The sequence below is a fragment of the Rhinolophus sinicus genome, linkage group LG11 (genome assembly GCF_036562045.2).
Source record: "Rhinolophus sinicus isolate RSC01 linkage group LG11, ASM3656204v1, whole genome shotgun sequence".
NCBI classification, from domain to species: Eukaryota; Metazoa; Chordata; class Mammalia; order Chiroptera; family Rhinolophidae; genus Rhinolophus; species Rhinolophus sinicus.
Genome location: NC_133760.1, coordinates 47258719 through 47273407, shown reverse-complemented (window position 1 = coordinate 47273407; position 14689 = coordinate 47258719). Strand labels below are relative to the sequence as shown.

The 14689-nt window shown below is 49.9% G+C and overlaps 1 protein-coding gene across 6 annotated transcripts in view; it reads right to left on the bottom strand.

The window, feature by feature from the left end:
- MYLK3 (myosin light chain kinase 3) overlaps nucleotides 1-14036 on the bottom strand; it is a 40051-nt gene extending 26015 nt beyond the window's left edge. Inside the window, exons 1-2 of one of the 6 annotated variants that reach the window (XM_019731852.2) lie at nucleotides 13897-14036; nucleotides 668-1182 (exon numbers count right to left, since the gene is read on the bottom strand). In XM_019731852.2, coding sequence (XP_019587411.2) covers nucleotides 668-1156 — 489 coding nt within the window. In that variant the 5' untranslated portion in view covers nucleotides 1157-1182; nucleotides 13897-14036. Of the gene's footprint in view, nucleotides 1-667; nucleotides 1183-6400; nucleotides 6655-9628; nucleotides 9843-13896 lie in introns of those variants that run through there. The other 5 variants (XM_074314953.1, XM_074314955.1, XM_019731854.2 and 2 more) reach the window with 5 other exon arrangements.
- Nucleotides 14037-14689: the final 653 nt, after the last annotated feature.

Below are 14689 nucleotides of genomic sequence, written 5' to 3'. Positions count from 1 at the left end.
GTTGCCTTTACACACCTCACACACCCCCACCCCAGCCAAACTTCTATTAGCCAGCAGATTTGATTATGCAACCCTTGGGAACAGTGGCTCCCAGAAATGCGACACTCCACCCCCAGGCTCCAGCTCTGCCTGGCCTGTGTCCCCATGGGTCACTGTCAACACTCATCTCCACAGGCAGCTGCACACTCCGCCCACTCTGGGACAGGACAAGGTTGGGGACAGGAAGGGAGGGGGGTTGGGCTTCTAAATGGGGGCTTTGTCAGGGTACATGGACTGCTCCCCACCTGTCTCCCCGCCCAAGCGTGAAGGGAGAGAAAGGAGTCAAACGCAGTCACTGGGGGTCTGAGGAGCGTCACGGCCCTCCTTTCCCTCACGGCCTGTTTGTCCCCCACTTCTAGGTGCCCTGAGCTGCCCGAGGCCCCACAGCCCTCACTGGGGGAGACCCTCTTTTCTCTGGAGAGTAGCTGTCAGTGTCATCTGGAAATCCACCCATGACTTTGAAAGTTCCATTTCTCCTTTTCCCCATCAATAGGTCATGTAGGAGGCACAAGAGAGGGACGACAGCCCCCAGCTCTCCTAAGACCAGGGCCTGGCAGGTCTCCCCACCCGGGCCCCTGGGTCACCCTTCCAGCCAGAAGGGCACGGGGGCAGGGAAGTGGGGACCCACCTCCACGGGGCCCTCGGCGTCGGCCAGGCTTCCTTTCCTCCAGGGGACAGTCCCTTGCATGATGAAATCCACCACCTTCGAGTGCTGGAACACGGCCCCCACCAAAGCTACGGCCTTGTCCACGGCCACCACCATCCTGAGCAGGGCTTCGAGTCTGGCGCCGTGCTGGGCAGCCTCCTGCCGCACAGCCCTCACCAGCTCCAGGACCTCGGGCCACCCGGCCTGCGTGCCACCTGGGGGCGCGGGGTCGGCCGCCGCCGGGCCCAAGGCTCGCGAGGCCTCGAGGCGGTGCAGGTCTTGTTCCAGGTGACCCAGGCCTTGGCACACACACTGCAGTCTCTCCGTGACATCTTCTTGGAAGTGCAAGAGTTTGTCAACCTTCTCGGTCAGCACGTTAAGCTTCTTGTCCATGGTGGTCAAACAGGCCTTGCCCGATAATGACACTGGCAGCCCCCGGGCGCCCCCACTCTCCTTGGAGGCTCCCGACATCCCGGCGCAGGTGTGACGAGGGCAGGCTGTGGGAAGAGCCGCAGAGACCTGGTTTTCACGCAGGCAGCGGGGTCTGCAAGCCCATTGTTCTCGCCCCGCGGTGCCCACCCAGGGATGGCCTGGGTCATGCAGGGAGCCCAAGGACCAGGCAGGCTCTCTCTGAGCCTTTGTCTCTGCTTATCTGCCACTCTGCTGCAAGCCACAAGTGACAGGCTGGGCTTGGCCCAGGCCTTTCTCCTCGGGGCCCCTCTGACATCATGGCAGCACTAAACATTCCTCTCTGAGAGGGTGCTGATGGGCAGATATTTGAACAATCTGTCCAGGGCCACGGGAGATCACAGAGCTGAAACTGAAGGTTGGGAGAAAGGGGTCCTTTAGCTACAGTGCCTGAAAGCTGGACCCTACCAGGGGCCTCAGGAATCCCAGGGCAGGGTGAGCCCCTGGGAGGCCCAAAGCGCGAGGAGCAGATGGTGGGCCACCCGCCACACGCACAGCTAATTCACAACAAAAAGCGAGACCAAAACTAAATGTGAGGCCGTTCTGCTTTTTGCCATGATGAAAAACATTGATGCTTCTGCAAATTAAAACCAAGTTTTGGGTGCTCCTCCTTGCAGATGCCCCAAACGTGTGTAGGCTGCCCGTGGGGTGAGTCTGCAGGGCCCTCCCCACACAGCCCCTCAGTCACTTGTCACTTGTACCTAAACATAGAAGTGAGGAACAATGGCCGAGGCCACTCGCCAAGTGTCATCCTGCTGGTCATGCTCCTCGCAGAACCCTCTGCTCCCCCAACAGTGACAACGCGGGTATTGGGCACCTAAACTCTAAACTGAAGCCGACACAGTTAGTCCCCAGAGAGCAAGGGGGCTGGTGTTTCCTGCGGTTTCCAAACACTTTAGCCTCAAAGCCCTCAGTTTGAGTGGACCTTTTACAGAAGCACCGTTAAGTAAAGCAGACACAGGGGAGGCTCAAGCTGACACTGAGGTGGGGCGCAAGGGGGTGCCACAGAGTCCCGCGGCCACCAGGGAGCCCCTGACCGACACCCATTCCTTCCAGGCCCTCACATGGAGAACGCGAGGCCAGAGGGGATTTGCCCAAGGGTGCCCTGGGGCAGTTCCACTGCGTCAATCTGCACCAGGGAGGGGATGAGTTTGCTATTTTAAGCTGGTGCCCCCTAGACACAGTGGGCTGGCTATCCAGCGGGACCACCGGCCCTGCTGCCCATCCCGCTACGGGACAGCTGCCCTGAGCAGCCCACGTGGAAATCCAGACCCACCTCTGCGGGCACAGTCCTGAGTGTCACTGGTGGAATGGCGCAGCGCATGCTCGAGAGCGTGTTATCTTCTCTGTTACATATTCTGTTGTTCTGTGATTTATAACAAACACAGATAAACAAACTCTTCCTGAAAAACGGTCTGGGGAACACTGTGCTCCAGCCCCTCTCGGGGATTCCCTGGGCACCTCAGCAGGACCTCACCGGCCACAGGCATCTGAACAGGAAATCACTGTCCTCCCTGCACTTCCCGAGTCCTAGTTCCTTGTGGAACTAAGGTTCCTTGGACCAAACTTGGGGGAGTGGCTGCCTAGAGAAATCTGTGGCTGTCTGCTACTCAACTCCATGTCTGTCCCACTGTAGGTACCTATCATCTTTGTGGAATGAGTCCCCACCAGTCTAGACAGACCAGTCCTTGGGAAAGAGTTCCCACCAGTGTACGCCACAGGCCACCTCATCATGACCACTGCTAGAGAGGTCTTTGGGGCAACCTGCACCCAGGCAAGCCCTGGGTTCATAAAGCCTGGAAAATGATCTAGAACGATCAGATGAACCCAAAGGAAACAAACAAATGACCCAGACACACATCTATATCAAAAGCTAATTATTTCAAGTACAAAAGGATTTGCCCCAGGTGTCCCTGGCACAACAAGTGATTACAAAGCAGCTGGTTCACTAGACATGTGGCTGCTGCATGACCCACTGTTCCAGAAGCACCTGAGGCCAGAACAGTGCCTCCTAGGCTTGTCTCGACCCCCAGGCTCACCAACACGTCGGGCATACGGTGAGTATTCATTACAACTGTATGAAGGAATGAAGTAAGGAGGCTGGCACGGGCAGCAGGAGGCCGGGCTGACCATCGGGGGACTTGCAGAAAGAGGCGGCAGCATCTGGGTTTCTCAGGACAATCAAATGAGTACAGGGCAGGAAACGGGACAATACCCAGAAGCGAGCTCAGGCCCCTCTGGGAGGAAGCTCAGAATATGCCAACAGGGGTCCTTGAGGTCTCTTGGATGAGAAGGAGCCACCAGAAGCACCTGCTTTGACTCCCTTTCATTTCTGGGCCTACATGAGAAATGAGTGTGTGAGCACATGGGTTCCCTGTGGGCTGATGTGTGGCTTGTCCCCAACCATCCCTGATGCACAGGGCACAGCAAGAGCCCTGGGCCATTCTTTCTGAGCAAAGTCAAGAGAACACGGACCAGAAAAGAGGCAGCCAAGCTGTATGGACACAGGGTGGCAAATCCAGTGACCTTTCATCTTTCCTGGGTGAGGACAGGGCAGCTGACCCACTCCCAGAAAAATGCACTGAACCCCAAGTCTTCCTGGCCTTTCTGGTGACAGCCAGCTTTCCCTGTAGAACCCCAGAGAGGGCTGTGGACCCTGAGAACCCAGGTGGAGTGAGAGGAAGCAGAAATGCGAGGCTGAGCAGTCCCTCCAAAGCAGTAGCTCTCTCCTCCCCGCCTCCGCACAGAATGGGCGTGGCGAGGACAGCCCCACCTGCCCGGAGGTCAGAGGACTGTTTCTGGAGAAACTGCAGCCCACACTACAGTAGTTCCATGTACTGGCTGGGGGGGTCCCTGAAAGCACCCCATCTGATCATCCTCACCAAAGCCAAGCAGTCAATAAGCCTATTGACCTGACTTTTTGTGCCTTATTTTGAAATATGCACAGATAAAAAAGGATCGCCATGTATTCAAAGAAACCTTCCACGAAAAAAAGGGGAGCCTCAAACAAACAGAAATATAACTGTGGAGGAAACAGACAAAACAGAAACAGAAGAAAGTTTCACAAAGGCGCTCTCCTTAGTAGCCACAGAAAAGTGTGACAGGCTACTCCAGTCATTAAAAAAGAAGAGGGTATTGTGGAAAGAGGACAAACATAGAATAAAAGAAAGGTCTTGGACATTAAAAAATATGAATGTTGAAAAGTCCAATGTAGAAATTAGAAAATAAGGTTACTACCCCCGAAAATAGAACTACAGGATGAAGACGCCTACATTAGGAGAGAAAACATGAGTTAGACAATAGGACCAGCTAGTCCCACATCTCATTACCTGGAATGTCAGGAGACGTGAAAGAGAGAGGGAAGGAATCTATCAAAGAAATACTACAGTCACGATGCAATTTTAGAACACAGGGATAAAAAGATTGTAAAAGCTCCCCCAAAATTTAAGAGGAGAAAAATCATGTACCGAAGAACTGAAATCAAAAAGACATCAGACTTCTCATTCTAAAATCAAGTGGATGCTGCATGCCAGTTAGGTTGGAGATAAAATTTCAGATTAGAAAGCATTTCCCCCTTAGACTTTTGAAGATATTGCACCATTGTCAGAGTTTTAAGACTTGCCAAGACGTAAAAAAATGTATGCACCCTTTCTAAGGAAGCTGTTCTGAGAATATACTCCAGCAAAATGAGGGATTAAACAAATAACACCTTAGCTCCAGGAAACAATACCTTTGACTCAGGCACAAAGTTGAAGCAGGAGAAGGGGGAGTCTCCAAAAAGAAGGATTTCGGGAGGTGGGGGTGTGGGGGGGAAACAGTATATGGTATAATTAACGACATGTAGGAAAATGTTAAGGGCATGCGACCTGGCGTCACACTGTCTGGATTTAATTCCCCTCTGCCAGTTACTGGGGACAGAAGCGGGGGCCAGTTTACTTAGCCTCTCAGTCTCCACTTCCTGGGCTGTAACATGAGAACAACAATGCATTTGCTTCACGGGGCTGTCAGGGTTATGTGAGAAGGTTTACACGGCACATAGAACAGCACTTGGCACACCGTAAGTGCTCAAATTTAGCCACCAGGATGATGCCGGTAGATAGCACAAAAGGGGAACAAAAGAAATTAGAGACTCCAAGAAAATCAGAGTTCTTCCAGGAAAGAATGAAATTACAGAATGGATTTCTCAGTGAATTACGTGTACATATTATTAATCATATTGTGCCATGGTTAGGGAAACGCTTTGCTAAATTACAGCAGTGGTGTATGTATTGTGAGGGTGGAGGAGGAAAAGTGGGGAGAGTGAGAGTTCAATCTTCATCCCCCTAAACAGGAAGCCCACGGGTGATGCACAAAGCTGACGGGGATGAAGCGTGAGGCAAACACGGGAGAGACGACGACGAGGCTTCCGTGTGCTGCCCTGGCCAGCAGGACGGGCAGCAGGTTTTGCCGAGGTCAAGGCCACCGCAGCTGAGGAGAGGCCACTGCAGACCCGAGGCAAGGAAGGGACTCGTTCTAGCAAAATCGAACGCCGTGCCAGTGTTCTCAGAGGGAGACCGTGTGTCCTGGGGAAAGGTCCTTTTCCATATCACTCACACAGTGTCGCATGGACCAGCTGCAGACCTGGAACTTACTGAACCTCTCTGAACACAGCTGTGCTCACCTGTAAAGGGGGCTCCTAACCGCAGGGCTGAGTGTTCACATAAGTACATAGGCACCGCGCCTGGGACATGAGGTACATGAAAACAGCAGGGATTCACACTCACCGCCCCCAGCCAACCCCTCTACCCCAGTCAGCCAACAGGATGACAGGTGCTCAGTCACCTCAGTGTGGGTGGGGGCAGGAGGAAGAGGGGGCATCTCCCCAGTCCTTACCCGGCTCCCCAGGCACCTCCCCTGCAGACACCGTTAGCTCAGAACGTGCAAACATGCCTTCTATTAAGCTGAGTTTACTCAGGAAAGGAAACCAGAGACGAAACAGAACCCCAGAGAAGCCTCGTGAGGTTCAAAACAAACAACTTTGGGGTTAGCTGCCACTTGTCTGCCCACAACATCCTGCATTCGTGGGAAAGGCCCAAGCTGACCATCCCCGGGTTGTACCCATCAACCAAAGCTTCCTGCTGAGTTTCTTGGTCCAAGATGACCCAGGATGGGGGAACAATTGTCACCAAGGCTCCCTGAGTCCTGTGACCCTAGCAATTGTTCCTCAGGCCCCCACTTCAAAGCAGACCGGCTTGGAGCTGTCCTTACCGCAAATGTCTGGGTGTAATCTGAGGCGTGCGGCTGGCCTCTGGCGCTGGGGCTGCGAAGTGCTGGAGTGAGGCACCAAGTCCTCATCCTGCTGCCGTGCCAACCCCGTGTTTACTCCGCCTGGAGATGCCCAGCTGCACGGAGTGCCGGGAATGAGGTGGGCTGGCCGGCTGGGATGATTTCTCCAGAACTCAGGCAGCAGTGATAAGCCTGGCATTTCCGCTTATCTCTGACCCGGCCCCAGGCCCCAGAGGCATCCACAGGCTTCACTTGGTTATCTGCTTTGCTGGGCTCTATCTGCTCCCCGGGGGCCTACTTCCTGCATCACTTAGCGGAGTGTCCAGTTGTGAAACAAACACCGTGTGGTCCAAGGAGAGGAGGAGGGAGAGGGGGAAGGAAGGAGTCCGAGGGCAGAGAGAAGTGAGTTCAAAGCCCAGAGGCCCGGTGCAGGGGCCCAGGGAATATGCTGAGAGTCCTTGCTTCAGGCAGCCTCCGGGGCAAAGTCCTGACCAGTGGCCCAATGGGGTGGTGGCCCTACTTTCCTCACTGGGGCTGCCTGCACCTGGCTGGTTATCTCCCAGCTGGGAGGGCCCAGCTATTGCCTCTTCAAGTAAAACTAGTCAGGGAGCAATGAAGACAAGCAGCACCCCCAAAGACGGGACATGTTACAGTGAGGGACAGGAGGTGACCCACGGCTTCTGCTGAGACGCCAGCTCTAACTCCATGCTTGCTCTCATTGCTCTCAGGGAGGTTCCCTGGCCAGATCTCCCCAGCAACATGAAGAAGCCAAGCCCTAAATTTCTCTCTCTCTCTCTCTCTCTCTCTCTCTCTCTCTCTCTCTCGGACCCCAACTCACCTGTCCTGGCTGACAGAAATCAGAGAAGGGGCTGCAGGCTTTTGACATCAGCTCGCTTTTCTGAGCCTGACCGTGGGCAGACCCTGTGGTAAGCACTCAGCTGAAGGATCTTATTTAAACCCCTTGATGGTGCCGACTCTCAGGGGGTTAAAACTGTACCTGTCCGTGGGAAACTCAGGACGTCTGGGCACGAGCAAGGTTAAAAACACACTGAACAAGGGAGAAGTGGGACAGTCACTAACTGCTAGGCACAAAGGATGTGGGTGGGATGGGGCTAAATGTATGATCTACCAGTGTTTGCAGCCCTCCCGTTATCTGATAAAAGGAATTCCCTCTTCACCTGCTCAGTTCTCTCCTCTAAACGTATCCCTACACTCTGAGGAGAGCCTGGTCTCAGGATTTTTTGGTGTCAAATCTGAAGAGTGGGTGGTAAGATGGGACCCGAGGTCTGGGGGAGTGGATCTGGCTGAGAGCCAAAGAGAGGGGGAAAAAAGGGGTAGAGATAAGATACAAGCAGGGACTGGGGCTGGAGAGTGGCAGACCTGGGGCAGCCCCAAGGTGTGAGAGCAGGTGAGAAACGAAAGGAGGGTTTAGAAAACTGCTGCAGGGGATATAAATGGTCATGGGGAGCCAGAAGTAGGAGCAGCATGGTGGCTGGGCTTCCATGGCCCCACGTTTTTGCGTAAACCCAGTCACATGGTGTCAACCAATTCAAGGTGTATAAGAGGGAGACGAAGAAATGGGACAAACTTTTGGTAAAGAGGGAGGACTTCTTGGAGGAAACAGGACTTGAGCTGAGCCTTGAAGGCTGGGTGTGATTTGGGGAGGCCAAGGCAAGGGCAGTTCTAGCAAGGACAGAGTGAGGACAGCTCCAGAGGGACCCTCGCAGGTGGGAGTGGCAGTGCAGACTGGCTGCAGGCCAGGAGCTAGCTGGCGATGAGCCCACATGGCTCAGTAGGCAGGACCCGTAAGAGAGACCAGGAAATTCAGGCAGAATTGAGACCCAAAGCAGCAGGACACAGGGACAATGCTATGGAATGTCTTCAGGTGGGAAATAGGTGGGAATGGATGGAATCATTACCTAGGGGTCAAGGGCATTGACTCGGAGGGTCAGAGCGACTGTGGGAAGTCGGACATGTTTTATATTCTGGCTGGCGGCCACACTGCTGTGTGCATATATATGTGCAGACAGGTCTGTATTCAATTCAATGGCGGGAAGATTTGCACTGCACTGTACGCAAGTTATGCCTCAATCAGGTTCTGTCTGCATGGAAAAAGGGGGGAGGACGGATGGCCCAGACAGCAGGGCGCACAGGACCGGGCAGCACTGCACCGCCACCCACACGGAAGCGAAAATCAGCAAGTGTTTACCAGTTCTGGGATGTATGGTGCTGCCAGAACACAGGCGTGCTACTACGTGGCATCTGAGAGAAGGAGCTGGGACACTTCTGCAAGTCTGTGGCCTTCATTCAACCTCCTCTCGCACCCGCAGCAGAAGCAGGACCCTCCCCACTGAGGGCCAGAGACCCTAAGGATCTATGGTGTTCTTTCCAGGCACACAGGTGAAGACTTCACCCCACCAGCAGGTCACAAAATATCAAGTACATACGAGAGAATCCCGTTTCTGTCGAAAATATACGTGTATGCCAGAGGGGCTGATTCTGCACAAGAGGATTGCACATGATCTTTCCTTTCTATATTTCATTTATGTAATTATTCTAGTTTTCAGAAATGCGTGTTATGAATTATTAAATGCGTTTGTCTTCCCATCACAGTCATCTTTCACCCCGACCCACACGAGTTACTCTAGACAGACAATATACACCGAGAGAGGTTCAATTAACCAAGAGCAGAGCGTAGACTCCCTCTGGACCCCAGGTGACACAAAATGACATTTAATAACCTTCTAGAGAGGTCCGAGGTCAACTGTACACAGCAGACTCAGGACTCCTCAGAAACTGCAAACTCCAGGAGGAAAGATTCCTCTTTGGGCTTTGTTTGCAAAATAGATGTCTGCCCCCTTCCAACTTGCAAACAAATCTGCTGCTCATAAGCTACACGGTAGAATTTGGGAATGTTTTTGAGCAAATGTGGCAAACATTTGGGGACAATCTCCAACAATGGCATTCTCAAATGGCTTAAGCACCCATACGCATTACAAATCACAGAAAGAAGTGTGAAAAATCCTGAAGTCTGAATTATACATGCCATTCCCCCAAACCTGCACAAAACCCAAGATAAATCCATGCATTTAGAAGTGTTAGTTTTTACTGCTGTTTTGCTCAGACTCTAAAAATGTTTTCCAGAGGGTCTACCTGCCCCACCGCATCTGCTGCACACACACACAGAGCACATTTATCATCTGCACTTACATACCACCTTCCTTCCATGGATCCCAAGTGGTCCATCAGAAATGCTGTTTTCATAAATCCCGAGTGAGACACGTAAATATCGTTACTGCCATCTTATACAGATAAACTTAAACATAGAAGCAGTTCAGTGGCTGGTCAACAGTTATAACCCAAGACAAAATCCATGCAAGCCGCCCTCTGCTCTCTCTTCCTCCCTTTCTCTGCTGACCGTCCCTTTGAGCTTTCTTGTTGGCCCCTGTTTAAATCACGCACGCAGACCATTGTCTCCCTGGTGATGGAGGTGGCATTCTATTTCCTGCCCCAAATCTGGCCCGGGGCCCTGGCTACACCGCATTTAGCCACAAGTGCATCAGCCCTGTGTGAGTGGGGACAGCTTGGCTCCTTGGAAACCTAAGTGGTGTGTGTCAGCTGGTCCCAGTGCCAGGAGCTACTCCAGGCCAAGCTGCTAACTCCTCCATCACTAGCCCAGAGCAACCCGCAAGGAAGGTGATGACGTCTCTCTCTGAGCTGGGTGAACAAACGGGAACAGCTCACAGGCAAACCCTGGCCCCACTCCAGTTCAGCCGCAGAGAAAATGATCCTTACACATCTGCTTCCTCTTTTTTGTCCCCAACTCAGTTCTGCTTTTCCCAGGAAGTAACTGCTATTAATAATTGGGTGCCTATCCTTGACTACTGCTAATAGATGTACTTATCTGTGTCTACCTGTCTGGGTATCAGTCTATTTATTTTTTTAATTTAGACAGGATCAAGTTTTATGTGTTGCTTTGTGAATTTTAATTTGGCCATACACCTTGGAAACTCTTCGTGGCAGAAGAGGTGGAGCTATCATTCTTTCCCCTACTGGTTGACATTTTAATTTGTAGTGTTTTTTTTCTAAAAAGGTGAAATCGACTACTTTCCTGTTTCATTGACCCTTAGCACGCTTTCCACTCCACATGAGAAATCCTTGTCATATCTGTAAAGAAACCCAGTGGATTAAACTTAAAAACCTAATTGGATGAAATATAGCAAGTCAAGTTAGAAAGCCCAATTTCCCTTTATAGTCCACGTGGTTTTGTATTTGCCTTTTTATAAGGAGCATGTTTTTATATATTACTTGTATACTTTTCAAGAGATAAAAAATAAATTATTTTAATGGAAATATTACATTTCTTATGCTACACACATTACTTGTGGGATAACAAACAGTAAACGTGTGTCGTTTTTTAACCTTTGTTAATGAACCAGACATGCTCTCTGCCTCGACCCTTTGTATTACAGGAACAGAAGTACACAAAGGAATAAAGCCATGCCTGAAGGAGAATGGAGTATGGGAGTGTCAGGTAAGGTGAAAGAGTGCACACATACCTGAAATCAGGAAGTGGACTGGAGAGAGATCCCAGATAAAGAATGCCTCAGAGAGCCCAGGACAAGGTCTGAAGGCTGCCGCTGGGCCTGAGGGAACCCGGGCAAGCTCCGGTGTTGGATCAACTGTACCCACCTACTCTTCTCCACCACCTGCTTACCTCCCCCCAGTCCCGCATACACACCCCAGTAAGGACAGGCAGCTGGCATTACCCTCAAGAAGAAATAAACTCATCCCTGACGCTCCTCTCTGCAGACACTCAACAATACACATGGGTGAATCTAGGGTTTTTAGTCGTCAGCTTGATGTCTCCCAGTAAAGTTCTCGTTCTGACAGCCCGGTGGCCTCAGCCTAAAAATCAGCTCCCACTCAACTCCCCCCACACCCACATGTCCAGAGGACTGAGTCAGAATTCTTGCTGGGAACATTTTTAATAAGGAGCATGTTTGTATGTAGTACTTGTATACTTTTTAAGAAAATAAAGAATATTTTATGGAACTATTTTAATGGAACGTATTTTAATGGAACTATTACATTCTTTTGCTAGAAATACTACTTGTGCGATAACAAACAGTAAATGTGTGGGAGACGCCACGCCGGTTGTGTGGACCTTCTTTCCTAAATATAACCGGACAAGCAGAGATCCCCAAGGTATCAGCAGAGCCAGCAGCTTGAGAGAGAGACCAAGATAGACAGATGTGAAAAATTCTGGTGGAAACAAAGGTAATCAGGGACTAGAAGAAAACTTCACTCAGAGATTTAAGGAAGATATTTCAAAACCAGAAGAGTTTGATTTGAAAAAAAGGAATCAGAAAAGCGATTCGATTTAAAACATGACAGCTGAAATAAAATGTTCAAAACAAGAATCATAAGATAAAATAGAGGAAATCTCCCAGAGCATAGGAAAAAAAGAGGGAAAATGTGAAAGAACAGATCAAATCACCAAGTCCAGTGTTCACTAAATGGAGTCCCAGGAGAAGAGGAAAAAGGGCTGGCAGTGGAAGGGGAAAGATGAATGAATTCCAGCCATTTCCCCATCTTTGCGTCACTCATTCACAGGGGAGGTCTGATTGGAGACCCATGCACTTGCCATCCCAAGGCTGGGGAATGGCAAGCAGGAAGGGGAGTGGAGGGTGGCCAGAAAATGACAAATGAAGACCACTTTCTTAATGTGGCCTGATAGCACCAAGGAAGCCAGGACCATATAGCCTCTGTTTCTCTGGGCATAACTCTAGGAGAACCCATCTAAGTCATTGAGAGAAAAGCTAAAACCAGGGCAGGTGTGAGCAGAGCCCTTCAGCCCATCACTGAGGACCAGCCGCCAGGCGAACATCAGTCCACCCACCCTCTTTGGATCTGCTCGTTCAATTGCTTACAGTTGCACTCAGTTTCCCAGGACTCAGGTCATGTTTCTCCATTTTGTTTACAAGGACTTCAGGACTTTTTCCAACGCCTTGGTCTGCAGTATAGCAGGCACTTCCTGGGTGAGAATACCTGGCTGGCAGACATTCTGCCTCTCCCAGGAATGCCCCCCACACAGTCTAAGTCAGCAGACTCCCAGCAGCCATGTCTGTACTATGGGACAGACCAACTGACCAAGTGGTCATGACCAACTGACCCAACAAATTTCTGATAACTTGAAATAACAGGATTTTTCCATCCTAGAAAGTTGAAAATTGGTCTGGTAAGAGAGAGATTCTAGAGACAGTCTTTAGGCTTCAACCTAGAGAGAAGGGCCATGAACCCCTATAAATTGAAAAGGACAGGGTTTTTAAAAAGCCACAAGTGAGGAGCTGTAAGATAAAAGGCTCAAAAGTATGTTTGTCAAGAACTATAACGTAGCCAAAGGGAGATTAACGGGAAACTTTCACACCTCAGATGAAGATGGGGATCTATTAAAGGCAGGTTTAGGGAAGCAGTCAAGGCTTAGAGTTGAAAGATGAGGGCATGGTTAAGAACTCTTAGGAAAAATCCTAAGTTACAAAGTACAACCCACAGAACAAAAGGTACACTACATATCAAAAGACCTGCATGATTTTTCTAATTAACACTGATATAAAATACGGGGTATATGTATGGGAGTCGATCTTAAGGGTGTGTGATTATGGCTGAAAGAATGTAAGTTGGATCAGGCTGAATATACTGATATGGGCCCACTAAGCTGAGATTTTGAATTCCGTACTTTAGCTCTGGGGGTTCGAAAGGCATCCAATAGTTTGGCTGGTCAGCTGAACCATGGACTCAAAGGTTTCGACTACACTGAATGAAGCTGCCTTGGTATACTACGAAGGAAGGCACACGAAGGCTTAGGGAGATTGTTTCCTTCCCTCTCTTACTCCCTTAGCATATCTAACACAGATGTATTACTAACAGTTAACTTTACATCACAGAATTTAAGTCACAAGATCAAAGAAGAACCTGAACATCACCCAAGGCCTCTGTGAGCTCTTCTGGGATTAGGGTCAGCATGTTCTCGGCTGTGTGGAGGGCAGTTGTGTCGTACTAGGTACAAGCATGACTCTGTCATTGCCTTTGTTTGAGGTTAAGTACAGCTTGAGAAGGGCAGCAAGACAACGGGCAAACCGTGCTCTGTGTGTCATCTGACTAGATGACAGTCCCTAGTTGTTCCAATATTAACCGAGGCACTGTTGTGAAGGTATTCTGTAGATGTGCTAGTCCATAATCAGACTTCCAGTTCCAGCTCTGACACGTAAAGAGTTTGGAAGTCATCACTCTCATCCTTGTAAGAGTTAACGGAACTGCAAAGTCAACGACTTTTCTTGGACCTGTCAAGAATTGAGGTTGTGGGACAAATGCCTGCCACCCTAAACTCTGGAGATGTGCAAATGCAGAGAATGACAGGAATGCCTGCTTACTTGGAGCAGAAACCTCTGAAACCATATACCGAGAGGAGCACTTACATGGTCATTCTGACGAATGCTGGAAGCTGCATGGCCTCGTGGCAGTTAGAAACTCCTGGGGCTGCAGTCCTGATGGGAAGGGAGAGGGGCACACTTTCGCGGATACTCCTAGAATTCTCAAGGTTACAAATCAAGAAAAAAATATCCCCTCACAGCTGTGGCAGGGAGAAGGAAAAGCCATCTTGAAATACACCCAGATCTTTCTCCAGAACAAAGGCCTACTCTCCACAGGAAAAGCCTTTTCCAGAGCCTTATTCACCTACAGGGAAAGAAATTGGTTAAATAGGTTACATCACAAACAGGGGAAGCTAATTTGTCCCACCGCCAAAGAACTTTTTAAATAAGCCAATGATTTAACATTATGAACACCAGAAATAAATTACTTTTCTACATGGCAAGCTCCAGTCTAGTAACCAATTTCCTCCCTTATCCAATGACTATTTTAACATGACTTTCAGCTGTACAGGGATAGACTCTGGTCAATAATTCTTTAAAGAGATGCCTACTCAATAAACTGTTCTTGCTTTCTCTGAGGACATATATAGAGGGTGCCAAAAACAAAACAAACAAACAAACAAAACGTATGCACATTTTAAGAAAGGAAAAAACTATAAAACTGCAATACTCAATATATACCAATAACGAAAGATGAATACAAGTCACATTTGACTTCTGCAATTACAAGAGGTTCTCAAAGTGGTTCCCATCAACATCCAGACACTTCTGATTATGGCAAGCAACTGCTTGAGCAATGTTGACCAAAGTGTCCAGTTGTATACATTTTTTTGGCACC